The sequence below is a fragment of the Chrysochloris asiatica genome, unplaced genomic scaffold (assembly GCF_000296735.1).
Source record: "Chrysochloris asiatica unplaced genomic scaffold, ChrAsi1.0 scaffold00047, whole genome shotgun sequence".
Taxonomy (NCBI): Eukaryota; Metazoa; Chordata; class Mammalia; order Afrosoricida; family Chrysochloridae; genus Chrysochloris; species Chrysochloris asiatica.
The window spans coordinates 13666799-13684152 of NW_006408565.1; the positions used below are offsets into that span (position 1 = coordinate 13666799).

The 17354-nt window shown below is 44.2% G+C and overlaps 1 protein-coding gene across 1 annotated transcript in view; it reads right to left on the reverse strand.

Annotated features, from left to right (window-relative positions):
• Window positions 1-5838: 5838 nt before the first annotated feature.
• NIPAL3 (NIPA-like domain containing 3) overlaps window positions 5839-17354 on the reverse strand; it is a 51690-nt gene continuing 40174 nt past the window's right edge. Inside the window, exons 9-11 of the mRNA XM_006862292.1 lie at window positions 16047-16110; window positions 11123-11217; window positions 5839-6038 (exon numbers count right to left, since the gene is read on the reverse strand). Of these exons, the coding sequence (XP_006862354.1) occupies window positions 5839-6038; window positions 11123-11217; window positions 16047-16110 (359 nt within the window). The remainder of the gene's footprint in view (window positions 6039-11122; window positions 11218-16046; window positions 16111-17354) is intronic.

Consider the following 17354-nt stretch of genomic DNA (forward strand, 5'->3'; position numbering starts at 1 on the left):
TGTGTATTATTGTTGGGTGCCATTGAATTGGTTCCGACTCATAGCTACCCTCTATAGGTTTTCAGAGGCTCTAAAATCTACATGAGCAAAAAGACTTATCTTTCTCCCAAGGAGAAGCTGGTGGATTTGAACCACCAACCATGCAGTAACATGTAGTAAACCACCCAATGTGTAATCCACTACACCACCAAGGCTCCTGTGTGTGTGTTTATGTTTAGTTACAAGGGGGCTTCAAAAAGTTTGTGGAAAAATGCCATTATCTTTGAATTTCTTTTTCATGAACTTTTTGAAGCGCTCCCGTATTTTTTATATACAGCAACACAGAAAGTATATGTAAATTATGTAAAAATTAAATGCACGTGAATACTTATTGTTGTTAAGTGCCATTGAGTAGGTTCTGACCCATAGTGATCCTGTATAGGGTTTCCGAGGAGCGACTGGTAAGCTTGAACCAATAACCTTGCAGTTCAAACCGACTTTGTAGTCCAGTGCCACACCAGTACTCTTTAATACTTGTTGTTAAGTGCCGTCAGGTCAGTTCCGACCCACAGCGACCATATATAGGGTTCCTAAGGAGTGGCTGGTGACCTTGAACCCAAGATCTTGCGGTCAAACCTACTTTACACATTAGCCTACAGCACCACATTAGGACTCCTTACTGCTTACTTCTTGTTATTGTTGTTAGGTGCCATTGAGTCAGTACTGACCCATAGTGACCTTATGCACAGCAGAATGAGACACTGCCTGATCCTGGGCTACTAACCTCACAATTGTTGCCATGCTTGAGCCCATCGATGCTGCCACTTGGCCAATCCATCTGGTTGGGGGTCTTCCTCTTTTTCTCTGACCCTCCACCTTACCAAACATGGTATTCTTCTCCAGCGACTTGTCCCTCCTGACAATATGTCCGAAGTATGAGAGACGAAGTTTGGCCATCTTGGCCTCTATGGAGCACTCTGGCTGTACTTCTTACTGTTACTAAGTATACACAAATTAACTATATTATGTAACAATATGTTAAGTGCCATCAAGTCAGTTCTGACTTATAGTGACCCTATATAGGATGCTTCTGAGGTTTTCAGTCTTTGCAGGAGCAGAACGCCTGGTTTCCATCCCGCATTTAACAATCGAATGGATTCTGTTTCATAACCACCTTGCATAGGGTTTCCAAGGAGTAGCTGGTGGGTTTGAACTGCAGACTTCGCAGTTGGCAGTTGAATGCTTATCCTACAGCACCACAGCAGGACTCCAGGATGTGATATAGTGCCTCTATATATTTATAGAAATTTGTATAACTGTAAGATCTAAGTAACTGCAAGGTCTGCAGTTCAAACCTAACAGCTGCTCCTTGGAAACCCTATGCAAGGTGGTTATGAACCGGAACTGACTCAATGGCACTTAACAATATCACATTCTGACTTTGTAGACTGGAAACTCAGAATGAAGAGAAACACTTGTACTTAGAAACGTACAGTGAAGAAAAATCATAAATGTTCATTATATAATTAAAAAAAATCAGTAATAATAAAGAGGGAAGCCATTGCTTCAACGTAATACGTCCTGATGAGGTACATGACATAGTTTTAAGACTACATTTCTTCACTCCTTCGATCCTCATAACAACTCTGAGGAAGATCGTGTTGCCATTCATGTTTCACGGAGGAGACCGAGGTTAGTGCACTTGTCTAAGTGATGGAGCCAGGAATCAGACCCAAGTGATCTCACCTGTACCACTGCAGAAAGGCCTCAATTCAGCCTCACTGTAAACATGAGCCCCTGGAGACCCACAGTGTCCCTACAGCAGTCACCAGCAACATGTAGCTATTGAAATTTATGTTAACACAAAATGCAATGCAACATTCACTTCCTCACGTCTATTAGCCACAGTTTAAGAGTTTGGTAGCCATGTGCGGGTAACACATTGGACAACACAAAGAGCACTTCCATCTTTGCAGAAAGTTCTATTGGGTAACACCAGAAAGTATTAGCCAATCATAAGACTTGATCAAACTCAACAGGTATCGCAAGGATTTCTTTTATTTAAATACCACTTCATAACGTTATTTGCACTTCGGACACGTGTTTTGAAAAATAAGACATGCCACATTAGTTACAACGCTAACAAAATACAAGCATCCACATAGAATGTATTCTAAGGTGACTTCATTTGCACAGCTTCCCAGAGAAACATAAGTAAATGTTAGTTGTCTCAGTCTTGGATCAGATTTGGAATTCACAAGGTTGCAGAGCAGTCTTCCCCATCACCACCTAGACAGATATCAGATCTGCAGAGCCATCATGCCAGCTGTTCCCAACAGACCAGCAACGGAGCTGGTGCTCCGCGCTTCCCTACCCAGCTTTCAGTTCCACACTGCAAGACTCCCAGCATGACTCGAAGCTTAATGCGATGGTACCATGAGACTGTGGCCTCATGGAAGGTGTCGGGGGACTCAGTACTCATCAAAATCCACAGGCATAGCCCACAAAGAGCTGGTTCCAATTTCTAATCTGGAGACCTAGAATCCTGGCCTTTAGAATGGGAGCAGAGTGGAATGGGAAAACGATAATCAGCCAACAACTTTAAAGTTTACACTCAAGTTTAGTAACCTCGTTGTAGGTAACTGGATGCTACGAAGGAGATGGAGGCATGGTTTTGAACGCTGCTTGAGGTGCTCAGTGGGGTTTGGGGATGTTGGAGTCAGGAGAGAAACAAAATTATTGGGTGGGATTGTGAGTGGAAAGTTGATTGCTCATCTCCTAACAGCAAGTGCTGCTTATCTATCACCAGCAAAAGGTCCAGACCCTAGTGAAACTAGCCCTAGGCAGATTCAGAACTCAGGAGACAATGGCTTCTCATGACTGGGTTTTCCCCAGAAACCAAATGACCTCTGGCTTCTACTCAGGAAACTATCGCACAACTTTGTGCTTAACTTTCTTAAAGCTCAGCTTCATAGGATGACACTATGCCCCAAATCTGAAGGCAGGGGGCTGCCCAGGCCCCAGCAGAGGTTCCAGGGCCACAGTGCTCCCCATGACCTACAGCAGACCCCAAACTGCAAACCACTTTTATCAACTCACATTAAGGAAATTGGCTGACCTGCCTTGAAAAGGCTCTTAACAAAAAGAAGTTGGGAACACATCCTATGTCAAATTATTGCTCAGCTATTTTTGCTGTATTTAAATAGTCTCCCTACTCATCTCCCCTTCATCCACTCTGCCCTCCCTCCCTCCCTCCCAGCCTTGCAGAAATCACTTAGAAAATGAGGAAAATCTGAGTAGCAGTGAAAACCGGATTTTAATTCCCCCTTTGTGTTTTGTTTTTGTAGATTTGGGGCTTGACCTCAAAAGGTGACATTACCACCTCCAAACCTTCCTCCACCTGGCACAAAGTCTCCTTTCCAATCAGTGTAGATCCTGCCATTCTCTCCCTCATGAACCATCAATGGCTCCCATAGCCCATAGGCATTTAAGGCCCTCCATGATTCGGCACCTGAGTATCTTTCCAGGTCCATCCCTGGAAAGTATCTTTCCAGGTCCATCTTCACTTGTCCCCCTTTCTTTGCAAAGCCCCTCTCCCCACCCTGGTGACTTTGCAAATGCTGGTCCTCTGCCTGGCTCATGGTCACCCTCCCTTCTAGACACTGCTCAAATCCCAGCTAGGATCTACAACCCATCTGTGAGTTGGCCAGTCATCTCCATTTCTCTAGATGCCCTGGACCTGGGCCTCCGTAACTATCATCTCCACTGCACTTCACAGGTATCTCAGCCTGCCCTGCAAGTTTGCTGAGCATTTGTGTCTCCCCCTGCTGGCCTGGAGGCCAGGCACTGCAACTAATTCTTTGTAGACTTCACTCTCCCAGTGTTTGTTGTTAAGTGCTGTCGAGTCGTTTCCGACCCATAGCGACCCTGTATATGGTTTCCAAGGAGTGGCTGGTGAGCTTGAACCACCGACCTTGTGGTTCAAACGACTTTGCACTCCAGAGCATTAGCCTACAGCACTATACCAGGACACACACAGTAAATGCCTCAAATATTGCTGAAGTGAGTTGATGCCTATCCTAAGGGGTAAAAAAGTTCATTATCTGCTGCCTTCTTAGATATTTAAGACGCAATACAGAAATGGTTAGAATGGTGCACACTTATCACAGGCAGCACACCTTGGAGGTTTTGAAGTCAGGTACTAAATCGGTATTAAGCACAATCCATAAAGATTAATGATCTATCAACACTGGTCTATTAACACTGTTATCTTGCCTATTAGTTAAAGGCTTCTGGGAAAGCGGTTAAGTGTAGCTCTAGTTTGTAGACAGGGGACTGGACAAATGCCACAGATTCTATGGGGATTATTTGACCTGCTGCCAGAACCCCAGAGAGGAAACAAGGTTTACGACTTTCTGATGGTGGTACAGAGACACCCCTGGGTGTTTAAGCAGACTATCATTCTACAACCTCAGGATTTCTTTGCTTGATTCCTGGACTAAATGCATCAGAATTACCTGTGGTAATCAGAATGACCAGGACAGAATACAGACTCATAGCCCCTCCCCAGTCCTGGGGTGTAGGAATCTGCATTTAAATCAATTCTCCAGCTGATCCGCAGCTTAAGTGTGTGAACCTTTCTTAGGAGTAGGCAATCAGGTCTGCAGCCAGGATGAATTCAGCAGGCCATACTTTCTTATTTCTCCATCTGCTTTTCCCAGACATACGAGGAGGGGGAACTTAAAAAAGTTTGTGGAAAAATTCCATTCTCTTTTAATTCCTCTTTTCCACAGACTTTTTGAAGTCCCCCTCATATATGCATGGAGAAGAGGATCCCAAGAGTCCCTATTAACTTGAAAGAAATTCATCAGCTAAACTTGGCTTGTCCAACTATAAAGGAAAGTGTGGAAGAGAGGGGTGAACAGTTGCCTCTGAAATGAGCACCCCTGATTTGCCCCCAAGGTCACTGGAGGGCAGGAAAACTAGCAGTCCATGAAGTAGGCAGATTTTCTGCCAATTCTCAGCTTGATGCACTCAGTTCTTGTCAGATTACAAGGATTTCTTTTTTACCCCTTGTGAGCTGACCTGTCACCACCTGGCTCCAATCCTTATTCTCCCCTTCTCTATCCCTCCATTTCCCAATTCCTTTGGGGTAAGGGAAGCATTCCAGTTGTCCCCAAATTCATTTTATCAAAAATGAATTCGTTTTCATAACAGAGCCAATATAAACACATCAACCCTGGCTTCATTGGAAGGGCACACACTGGAAGGCAGAATTTCACTTCAGGTATATTTTCTATGTGTGAATGATAGACAGAATGTTCCACGTATGGTTGATCCACTAGATGAATGTCACATGTCACCATGTATGCAAAATTGTGAGTGTGATGGGGAGAGATGTGCCATGCACTCAAGGTAGAGGAAGGTTAGCCTTGAGGCTCCCAGTCTTCCGCTGGATTGGAAAAGTGAGACCTGAATCTCTGCCTTGCTTTATCTCAGAAGGATGCAGGCAGCAGCCTTTGGTCACGGACTGGGGAAGCTCAGTTAGCATCCTCAAGGATGTTTTCCAAATCCTTCTGGGCTAACCCAGGTGGAGGATGGGTTCCATGCTGCCCACCTGGAATACTGCTTTCCTCCTTCCTACTCCTCATTTCGTATCACTTGAAATTTTCAAGACCAAGATAAAACGTATCCTTTGCCATACACAGAGGCCTTCCAAGATCCCTTGTCTAAGAGAGTTCTCAGTTTGGAAAATAAAGACTTGAAAGGCAAATTCTAGATTGAAGGGTTGAACCACTGTGGGCATGGCTTGAATAGTTCTAAACACAGGGAAGCTGAGTCTCCTCAAGGCAGGCAGGCTCATTCCTTCTTGGTGTGCTCTAGGACTCGGTAGGGAGCCCCGGAGGCACCTCTGGAGCCATGTTCTTCTTGCATGACGGGCAGTGTGGCAGGCGCGTAGATCTCAGAAATGTTGTCGTTGTTTTCCAAGGCCCCATAGGAGAAAGAAGCTTTGAGGTCGGGCTGGACTGCCATCCCCTTGTCATGCATGTTCTGCATACCTGAAATGAAATCCATTTTCCCCGAATGAATATGTGGTGAGGGGACCAAAGGAGGTTGTTGCATCCATCCCGCCACAGACTAATTATAGTGCTCAGGAGCTCATCATGTGCATTGTCAATTCCCTGAATGCTGTAGATTTCAAAGAGAACATCCATAAATATACACGAGAAATAATACAGTTGCTAAGCAACCAGGATGAATGTTCAGGAAATATGCACACAGACCAGCCATTGTTGAGAGAAACCATCAGTTGGCCTAGAATGAGGTGCTAATGTCTGGGCCAGAGACGGAGTGGAATTAAGGCTGTGCTTTGAACGTGGTAGATGCCAACACTTTGCTGCTGCACTGATTAAATCAGAGCCCAGGAAAACACTGCACGACACTGCTGAGGGAAAAGGGGAACTTTGGGGTCATGGGCAGATGCATCATGATGCTCAGGGTGTATTACTATCCCCAGCCGACTGTATAGAGGAAGGTGCCATTTTAAAGAAACGTTTTATTATTGAATAAGCATTTAACCAAAGTGTGGTTTTACTTTTTACCTCTCGGTACATCAATGTTGGATTTCCGTTTACAATAGAGGGGAAAGATTTTAACCTTTAATTCATTTAACCTTATCCTACAATTTTCCTATGTCAAGTTAGACCTAGTTAGCTTTTAGGCCAACTCTTTTCCCACCTGGAAATTAAGAGCCTCTAGACTCTCCTGTCCCCAGTCTGAGACATAAGAAACCGAAAGCAAAATGCCTTCCACTATAATGACAGCAATAGCTGACAAGCCCTAGGCACTGGGTTAAGCCCTTTACGTAGTCACAACAGTGGCAATAACAATAAGCAACATGAATTGAATGTTTCGTTGGTGTGGGCTGCATTTTTATGTTTTATCTCATTTGATCCTCATGCCAACCAATGAGAAAAATGAGGTGGCTGATGGGTCTTCAGGAGTCCCTGGGTGGTGCGATCAGTTAAGCACTTAACTACTAATCAAGCTAAGATGGCAGCTCGACAACCTAAGACATTGGCTGCCTAAAATGGGGGGCCTGTAAAGGCATGAAGTGACCGGCTTACAAGTTTTCAAGAGGGAGTTTAGATTCAGAGTGTGCGGAGGAAGGTAGAATCTCCACTGAGTGGTTTTCATCCTGTAGATGGGTCTGGTGAAAAGAGATGGGGACAAGACTCTCATGAGTCAACAGTGAGTAATTGTTACCATGACTAATTGTGATTGTTGCAACTGTAAAGGTGGAAGGAAGTTTTGTGGCAAAAACGGGTGAGTGGTTGATCTTATAGTCCAGGAACGGAAGACCCTAGGACCATCAAGAGAGAAAAGTGGGAGTGGAGTGTGGGATCCTATCCAGAGAAGTGGTGACGCCAGAGATGGTGGCAGAGATGATGACGTGGAGAGACTATGCAGTTGAGCATTCCAGACTCATGGAGGGAGAGGGGTGGTGTGCTGGTGGCCGGGGGGCAGGCTTGAAAGGTGTGCCCTTTGGTTGTTTGAATTACTGTATATTCCTGAGTGTTTTGGTGTACATCCAAAAAAACCAAAAACAACAGAGGGAATAGAAGCAAATACTGTTGAATGATGATGCATGGAGGGGATTGTAATCATTGAAATGAAATAAGATAGGATGAGTGTAAAACTGATGACCCCCCATGTAAACTATCACTCAGTTCATAATAAAAACTTAAAAAAGAAAAAAATATGGAACAGTTCTAGTCTGCACGTACGGGGTTGCCATGAATTGAGCCAACTCAATGGGAACTGATTGGGTGGTTTGAAAGTCTTGTGGGGTATTTTTTGATTGGGGTTACACAGCTAGTAAGTGGTAGTGTCAAGGTTAAAAGGCAGGTGACTTAAACATCAAAGCCCACGCTGAGCCCAAATGCCTCCCTATGTCCTTCCACTTAATCTCCAAACCACCCAATGAGAGATACTCTATTAGCCTCAATTTCTGGAGAAGATAGGGTCACATAGCTAATAAGAGACAGAGCTGGGATGTGATGCCCAGACTCTCATCCACTCTGCAAATGGCTCAGGAAGACTCTGTCAATGGAAGACCCTTTACCTCTGTATTGTATAAGCCTTATCTGGATGGTCACTTGAAGGGTATGATTTAAGAGGCTGGAGTCCCTGGGTATAGCAAACCAAAGGTTACAGGTTTGTGGCTACCCAGAGGTGCCTGAGATGAAAGATCGGGTCATTTACTTTTGGGGAAAAACAAATTAATCATCGAAAACCCTATGGAGCACAGTTCTACTCGGACACACATGGGGTTGCCATGAGTAGGAGTGGACTTTAAGGCAACTGGTTGGTTGGCTGAAGAGTTGTGGTCTAGATTTTTTTTTTTTCAGTCAGGGGAGGGGTGCTGAGGGGTACCTGGCCCTCAAGGGAAGAAAGTTAGCTTATCAGGTATAATTTAGCTTTTTGAATTTTGTGGATACTCTTTAGCCAAGACCATCAAGAATGAACCTACAGTGAATACATTTGATTGTACTGACTCATTGGAATGAGAGACAGACAGCAAGAGGAAGCGTGGGTGTCTCGTAGAGATGGCATTAAAAGGATTTGGGTTAGTGTTAGTTGATAGAGAAAAGGCTCAAGGAAGTGAGGTTTTGTTTTGGATTAGACGGTGTCAGGAAGAGGTGGTAATTCTATAATTGGGAGCTCTTAATACATCCTATCCAGAAGGAAGGAAGGGTGGACATCTTGAGATCAAAAAAAAAAAAAAGAGTAGCGCCTCATATTAGCCAGGACAAGAGGATGGAGGGTCATTCTGTGGTGTGGACCATGTTCATGTTTTGTCGGTGTTTAGACATGACTACAGAGTGGTCTTCACGCATCACAGTGACAGAGTGGTCTTGGCTGGTGCAAGTGACCTGTGAAACCCCTTACTCTCAACACCGAGGGCTAGTGGTGAGCGCCAGGCCAGCTCTGGGCTATGAGGGGTTGCTTTACTGTTTCTTATATCCTCGGAGTCTCTCAGGTGCTAGAATTCTTTAAAGCGTCTCCAAATTCCTGGCTGTGAAATTTTGGCAATGAATGCTCCGTTAAGAAGTTATCAATCTAGGCAGGTCACAAGCAAGGTTCTGATGCTGAGCAGATCCAAGTGGCTAGAAAAGCAGCTCTGCTTACTCTTAGATTGTCCAGCAGTTCTAGCGCTCATGTCCTACCTGTCTTTGGGTCAAGTAAGTATTTGACATTTTCAAAGATTTTTTTTTTTAATCCAAAAAGGCAACAAAACCCAATTTAGCCAGGCATCTACCATGTCCCAGACACTGCGAGGGGCCTTTACACATACTATCCCACCACCCTGTGAGATGGAGGCCCAATTTACATGTGAGGATCAGAGGCCTTGGGAGGTGCTGCCACATACCCAAGGGCACATAGTGGGCAGAAGGTAGAGCTTGGACTTGAACGCAGGTCTATCTGAACTCCAAGTCCAAGTTCTTCATTGTACAGAGCACCTGTTTAATCAGAGGTGCCCTGACAAGCCACAGTAATAGGGCTGGGTCTTTCTTCAAGGTCTGACCTCCCCACTGATCACAGGTAAACAGGAAAAGCCAAGAGCCACATCCACAAGCAGACTATAGAATACTGATATCTAAATTACCTTAGGTTACCTTCTATGTCCCACCAGAAAATAGAGCTTTATGTATGTATATGGAAATATTTATACATACATACATATGCACACACACATACACATTTTATAAACACACAAATACATACACATATCACATACTTGCACACACACAGAGTTGACACCTCACCTATCTGGAATTCAGCTATCCAGCGCCCTCATCTATCCGGAACACAGCCGAGAAACAAGGAAGTAAGCAAAAAAGGCATCTGAGCAGCCAGGTTAGATGTTTCACAGATTCATGCACTGCATACAGCTCATGCTCTCAGCTCCGAGGAGATCCCGTAGATCCCCAACTCCGACTCCATTGATTTCGATTTCACTCACACTTCTAACAGGTTGGGCCAGATAAGACTGACGTGGAGTTGCTATAAGCAGGCAGTCTGGCTAACAGCAAGTACAACAGACAACAGCTTAATAGCAAGAGATGAGGCAATAATATAGAAGCAGACACATAAACCCTCAGGCCACTTCACACAGGGGCACCTCAGCCAGCCCTGAGGACAACCTACATCAAAGTCACAGCTGTTCATCGGAAAACCAGTCCTTCATTAAGCAATCCCCTATGGTATCCATGTGTTCACGTTTTGTTCATTAAACTGTATCAGTGAAGGGCAAGATACAGTGTTTTGGAAAGAGCTCTACCATAACCATATATGGAGTTCTGGTGTGGGTCAGCGGTTCAAATCCACTAGCCGCTTCTCAGAAAACATAGGCAGGGTGGTTGTGAGTTGGAACTAACTTGACAGCAAGCACTTCACCACCACCACCACCACTATATATATTAAAGTAAAAACGAATTCTGTGTTAAAGACTCCAAGCCAGTGGCCAATGGGAACCCCCAGAATTGAGGTCAGCAAACCTAGAAGGGTTTGTCATAACCTTTCGAAATCGGAATCCCTTTTGGCTGGATGGGCACTGTTCACATCTTCACAGGCCCCACCACTCCCTATTGCACTTCACGCATTTCTATAACTATCAGGGATTGGGTCTTTGAGTTTGGGTTCCTCAGTGTGAACCCTCAGCTTCCTGACAAATTAGGTTTTCCAGAACAATCCACTTCCCCTTATGGAATGCAAGGAGCAGGGCTATAGATTTGCATTTCATTCATCTTCCATTCTCGGGATTCTTTCTGATGTTTCATTCTGGTTGGATGACTGGGCTGTCCCTTCTGCAGGCATGAGCACAGTTATATCATGGTGAATCAGGTGCCTGAAATAGCCATGGAAACGAGCAAGAAGTGCTCAAAGCCAGCCAGGTGCCTCAACCACACACACTGAGATTTCAAATAAAAAAAACTGTGAGAGAACAGTCACACTGTAACGGCACAGCACACCTTCCCAGTACCAAGGCCGGGGAAGCGTGGTCTGCTTTGAAACAGGAAGTAGCAGTCATTCTATATGGATGGGCTGACCAGCTGGGCACATGGGGCTTGAACGTTACCTGGCATCGCATCCATGGAAATATAGGGCTCGAATGGAATGGCCTTCTTCCTGTTACGTGTGATTAAGAAGACGCCCAAGAATGCAATGAGGCACCTGAGGAACAGAGATAAGGCAGGCAGAGAAATAAGGTCAGTTGAGAGGCTGGGAAGAGATCATTTCAAACCTGGGTGGTAAGGAAAAGGGACACAGAAGGCTTAGCGGCTGCTGGGCCTGAGATCAGCAGGGAGCAGCACACTAGTTGAATAATAACAGCCCCGCACCCCCGCAGCTCTGCACAAGCCCTAATCAGAATCAATCACTTTCCCTGCAAAATGCACACGGTTCCTCACTTCCACTAGGCCAGCAATCTCCGAAACTTGCCTTACAAAATGCTTTGTTGTACTACGGGTGGTGGGTGCACCACATGATTAACATAATTGATATCATTAAATTACATACTTGAAAAATGTGGAATTGACAAATACTATGCCATATATGTGGAGTCCTGGTGTGGCGTTGTGAATTAATGCCCCAGATTGCAAAGCAATTTGAACCGCAAAGTCGGTGGTTCAAGCTCCCTAGCTGCTCCTTGGAAACTCTATACAGGGTTGCTATGGGTCGGAACTGACTTGACGGCACTTCACAACAACAAATATAGGTGGTGGTGGTGGTGGTGATGATGTGCCATGGAGACGGCTCTGACTCATAGAAACCCTGTACAGAGTTTCCGAGGTGGTAAATCTTCATGGGAGCAGAAAACCTCATTTTTCTCCCATGGAACCGCTGGTAGTTTTGAACTGCTGACCTTGAGTTTAGCAGCCCAATTCATAACCATGCTACCAGAGCTTATATACATATGTATCTACATATTTTTGCTGGTTAATGTACTGGACTCCAAGGTTGGTGGTTCAAGCTCACCAGCCACTCCTCGGAAACCCTTTACAGGGTCACTATGAGCCAGAACCAACTCGACAGTAATTAACACCATTTTGCATCTATTTTTGGAAAACACCCCAAACCTGCCTAGTTCTACTCTGACACACATGAGATTGTCATAAGGCAGAACCAATTACAGGGAAACTAGTTTCTGGTTCAGAATGGAAAGCAAAAATTAGTAAAAACTGGGAAGGGTCTATATATCCCTGGTCTCAGTCTCCTAGACGGGCGTACAAGCATATTCTTTCAGAGCTATTTCCCCCCTTCTTGTCCCTACACGTCTAATAAACAAGCAAAAATGGAGGTCTAATTTGCATGCAAATTAGAACTCTGATAGCGTAATGGTTATGAGTTGGTGCTGGGAGCGATGAGGGTAGAGAGCTTTGATTTACTGCTTGACACAGTCCAGTGAATAGTAATCTGGCAAAACAGATAGCTCTCAGAAGTTGCTTTCTACCTTCTCTATAGAGTAATCTTAATTTTACTTATAAAAATATATAATTTGGCAATATTCACAGCTTTCATTATGAATTCTACAAACCTTAGGAAAAACTAGCTTAGCAGCAATTGCTTTCAGCCTTGGTGGATTGAATACAAAGAGAAATTGTGTAAATTACTCCTTCTCATAGAAAACCTAAGTAACTGCATTTGTGAGGCCACAAAAGCAGACAGCATTTAGAGTCAAGCTGACCTACCCCCATAGACCTCACCACATTCAGTCACTAGCTAGAATTCACAAACCCCTACATACAAGCACCTGCGTAAACAAGCAGAAAATAATGAACTTAAGTGAAGAATAGTTTTGATTTAATAATCTATACTTCTTGCAGCAAGTAGCCAGGTTGGGCTTTATGCCACATAGCTTCCAAGTGATTTAATGAATACCTTTATTATGAAAATAATAGCACATTATGTAGGATAGAAAGTTTATAGTCTATTAGTAGAAACAAGAAGGAACAGTTTTATCTCATACTGGGAAAGAACACGAAGGTCAGTCTGAACCTCACAGAGTATTCTTGTTAACGTTGTCTAATGACCAGGTGCAAGAATGTTGTGACTAACTGTGTAATAATTCAAGAAAAGATAAAAGTGTCAATGCATGTACTGTGTAATTTTAAGTATAAAAAATAAAGACTTGCTGAGCTGGGCTGGCAGAGCAGGCAGAAGGTAGGAAGAAGAGCAAGAAAGCAGGAGTAGAGCCAGAAGAAGATAGAAGGCAAAAGTAGCAGAAGAGGAAGAAGGCAGAAGCGGGAGAAGAAGCAGAGAGCAGGAGGGAGAAGGCAGAGGGCAGACAGCAGAGAGAACAGACAGCAGAGAACAGAGGGCAGACAGCAGAGAGAACAGAAGGCAGAAGCAAAGGCAGAAGCTAGAGAGCATAGCTGGACAGCAAGGCAAGTTGAAAAGCCTCTCTCGAGTTGTACTCATTTCTTCACCGGACGATTTCGTGTATCCGCTCGCGGAGAGCTGGACTCCCCGCAAGTTGGGCTGCTAACTTCAAGGTCAGCAGTTCGAAACTACCAGTTGTTCCGTGGAAAAAAGATGAGACTTTCTGCTTCCATAAAGATTTACAGCCTCAGAAACCCTCCACATGAGTCAGGACTGGCTTCACGGCACAAAACCACCACCAGCATCATTTACAAAGCAGGAGTCCAGGTATGGCACTGTAGGATAAGCACTACACCTCAAGGTCAGTTTGAACCTTGGTGGTTCAAACTCACCAGCTGCTCCTTGGAAACCCTACACAGGATGGCTATGAGTCAGAACCAACTCCACAGTCCATAATGACCAACCACCAATTTGCATGCAGTAGAATGCACAAACCCTATGGCCGGGTGACTTTTATCTATGAATAGCTCAGGTAATCACAACCGAGGTTAAAAGAGAAATCGTTACTATCCTCCCAGAAAGCATCTTTGTGCTGAAATCCCCGCCAACCCATCCCTAGAGGTGACCATGATCTAACTTCTGCACCACAGGTTAGATTCACTTTGAACTTTTTTAATCCCCGTGCTCCCTTCCCCACATCTCCTGGTAACCCCTAGTCTTCCTTTGTCTCAATAGATTTATCTATTCTACGTCAGGAGAAGGAACAAATCCATGTTGGAAGAAGTACAACTGGAAGAGAGAATGGCAAGACTTTTTGTCTCAAGCACTTTGGACAGGTTATCAGGAGGGACCTGTCCCTGGAGAAGGACATCATGCTTGGTAAAGTGAAGGGTCAGCAAAAAAGAGGAAGATCCCCAATGAGGTGGATTGATACAGTGGCTGCAACAATGGACTCACATACAGGAATGACTGTAAGGATGGCGCAGGACTGGGCAGTGGTTCATTCTGCTGTATATGGGGATGCAAGGAGTCGGAAATGACTCGATGCTATCTAACAACAGCAAAATATTTCATACAGTGGGATGATAATATTTGTTTTTGTGTGTCTGGCTTATTTCACTGAGCATAATGCTTTCAAGGTTTATCCATGTCGTACACAGCATGTATCAGAAATTCATTTATCTTTATAGGTAAGTAATACTCCATTGAATGGGCAGACCACATGTTGTTTATCTATTCACTTGTGGATGGGCTCTTTCCACCTTTTGGCTATTGTTCTTGAACATTTTGGAAGTTAAATCACAGTTATGTATTCTTTCACTGATAAAATGTTTTGAAGAGTCACCATTTTAATATGCATATTATTGTATGTGTTCACTGTTTTTTATTGTTGGGTAGAATTCCATTGTCTGAATATACTATAATTTGTTTTTCTACTTTCTTGTTGATGGAAATTTGGGTTGTTTCCAATTTGGGTCTATCATGAATAAAGTTACAATAAAATTCATTTACAAATCATTTTGTCAACAAATGTACTAATTTTTGGGGGGTGTAGACTTAGAAATGGAATTGCTAGTCCATAAGTTAGGTCGCACTTACATTTTTTCCCATTGAATGTATCTCATGACATGGTTTTATAGGTAGCATAGTGGTTATGAATCGGGCTGTGAACCTCAGGGTCAGCAGTTTGAAACTACCAGCTGTTCCATGGGAGAAAGATGAGGCATTCTGCTCCCATAAAGATTTACAGCCTCAGAAACCCTGTACAGTGTCGCTATGAGTCAGATCCGACTCCACTGCACATAACAACAACAACAACAGTGGTGTAGTGGGTTAAGTAAGCACTGAGTGTTAACCAAAAGGTCAGCAGTTCAAACCCACCAGCTGCTCTGTGGGACAGAGATGAGGGTTTCTGCTACTGTAAAGAAACCATACAAGGAATTTCTACTCTGATGGAAGTGAGTTTGGTTTTTCATTGTTTAAGTCATGGTTCTAGGCTAGTATTTCGAGAGACTGGCCTCAACTTTTCAAAATGGCAGCCTACTACTTTATAGGACATACCATGATTCATTTAGCTTGTGTTTCACCATTAGGCATTGAGGTTACTTTCAATGGTTTGCTAATACAAAAAATTTTAAATTAATACATAGCCTTGTTATGTGCTTTTGTGTCTCCTTTAACTAATTCCCCCCAAGATAAATGATTAGAAATGATAAACTGGCTCCAAAACTATGTTCATTTAAACTTTTTCTTATATTTTTTTCCCCAATTTTTCTTCCACATTCTGGTGCCTTTAACAGAGTGGTAGAATGCGGGTCTCCTCATCCTCTTGCTAACATAGGATATGATCAATCCTGTGACTTCTGCAAAATGATGTGTGCAAGAGGGCATCTCACATAGCTTCAATATGCATTTCTTTGATCCGAGGTGAGGTTGAGTCTTTTCATGTGTCCAAATGTGATATTTAGAGATGACTAGGAACTGAAAACCCCAAAGACAAGGAGATAAAAAGCCCTTCTGGAAGGGATGCTCACCTCTGGAGACAAAGCTCTAAATCCCAGCAGCCCACCCAGCTTTAAAGGATTGTCGGAGCGTTTGAAGCAATAATTGGGAAGCTGTGCCAACCTGCTCTGGAGTTCCACACACATTGCCCTGGTGCCCAAGGGCAGGAGGGGACTCACCCCAGCGCAAACATGCAGATGTGCAGCACATCCTCCCCAATGAAGTCCAGGTAAAATACCGCACCTGTAACAGCATACAACAGGAAATACAGGTCGGTCATTTCCGAATCACCCACTTACTGGTCTGTCTAGGATCTGGCTATACTCTCTCTGTGGCAGAACTGAAATGATCAAAAAATAATATGACTGTGCCTGCTACAACATTAGAAAACGGAACAGTCTCTTTGGTTTTCTTTCCCTGAAGCGCCTTCCTGTCTCCAGCCTTCCTTTTAATTTTTAAAACTTTTATTTTGATACAGGAACCCTGGTAGCACAGCAGGTTAAGCACTGGGCTGATAACCTAAAGCGCAACAGTTTGGACCCACCAGCCACTAAGAAGGAGAAGTCTGCTTCCATAAAAATGGACAGTGCTCGGAGACCCTCTGGGGCAGTTCTAGTCTGACAGTAGGCAGCAGGGATTAGTTATTTTAAAATAATTTTAGATGCATAAAAATAGTAGAGCATTCCCTGTACCCAGCTTTCCCTAGTGATAACATCTAAACCAGGACGCTGGCAGGGAAACAGTTGTTGTTAGGTGCCATCGAGTCAGTACCGACTCATAGCGACCCTATGCACAACAGAATGATCCTGGGCCAACCTCACAATTGTTGCCACGCTTGAGCCCATTGATGTTCCCACTTTGCCAATCCATCTCTCCCTGGGGGTCTTCCTCTTTGTCTCTGACCCTCCACCTTATCAAACATGCTATCCTCCTTCTCCAGTGACTGGTCCCACCTGACAATATGTCCAAAGTATGAGAGACAAAGTTTGGCCAGCCTGGCTTCCAAGGAGCACTCTGGCTGTACTTCTTCCAACACAGATCTGTTGGTTCTTTTGGCAGCCCATGACACTTTCTATATTCTCCTCCAACACCATAACTCAAAAGCATCAATTCTTCTACAGTCTTCCTTATTCACTGTCCAGGGAAACAGTGCTCCGAACTAAACTACAGCCCTTATCCACCATTTTTACCAGCACTCACCATCTCCCTACCTGCCCTGTCTTCAGATGGATAGCTGAGGCCTCCTGTGTGAGTGCTGAATGTTCTAATCCCAGGTGGCCAGCAGGTGAAGCCTGCAGTTCCCTCCCATGACGTGGAGCAGGCAGTCTGTGGGTGCCTACTGTGGGTGCCATGCCTGAGCTCCTACTCCCTGCCGCCACTTCTGTTTATGATACAGGTGTGGTGTATGCTAGTCCTTTTAACCTTGAATGAATTTCCCTCCTCATGACCTAGGTCACAAGCCCACCTGTTCCCTGGTACTGTTCACA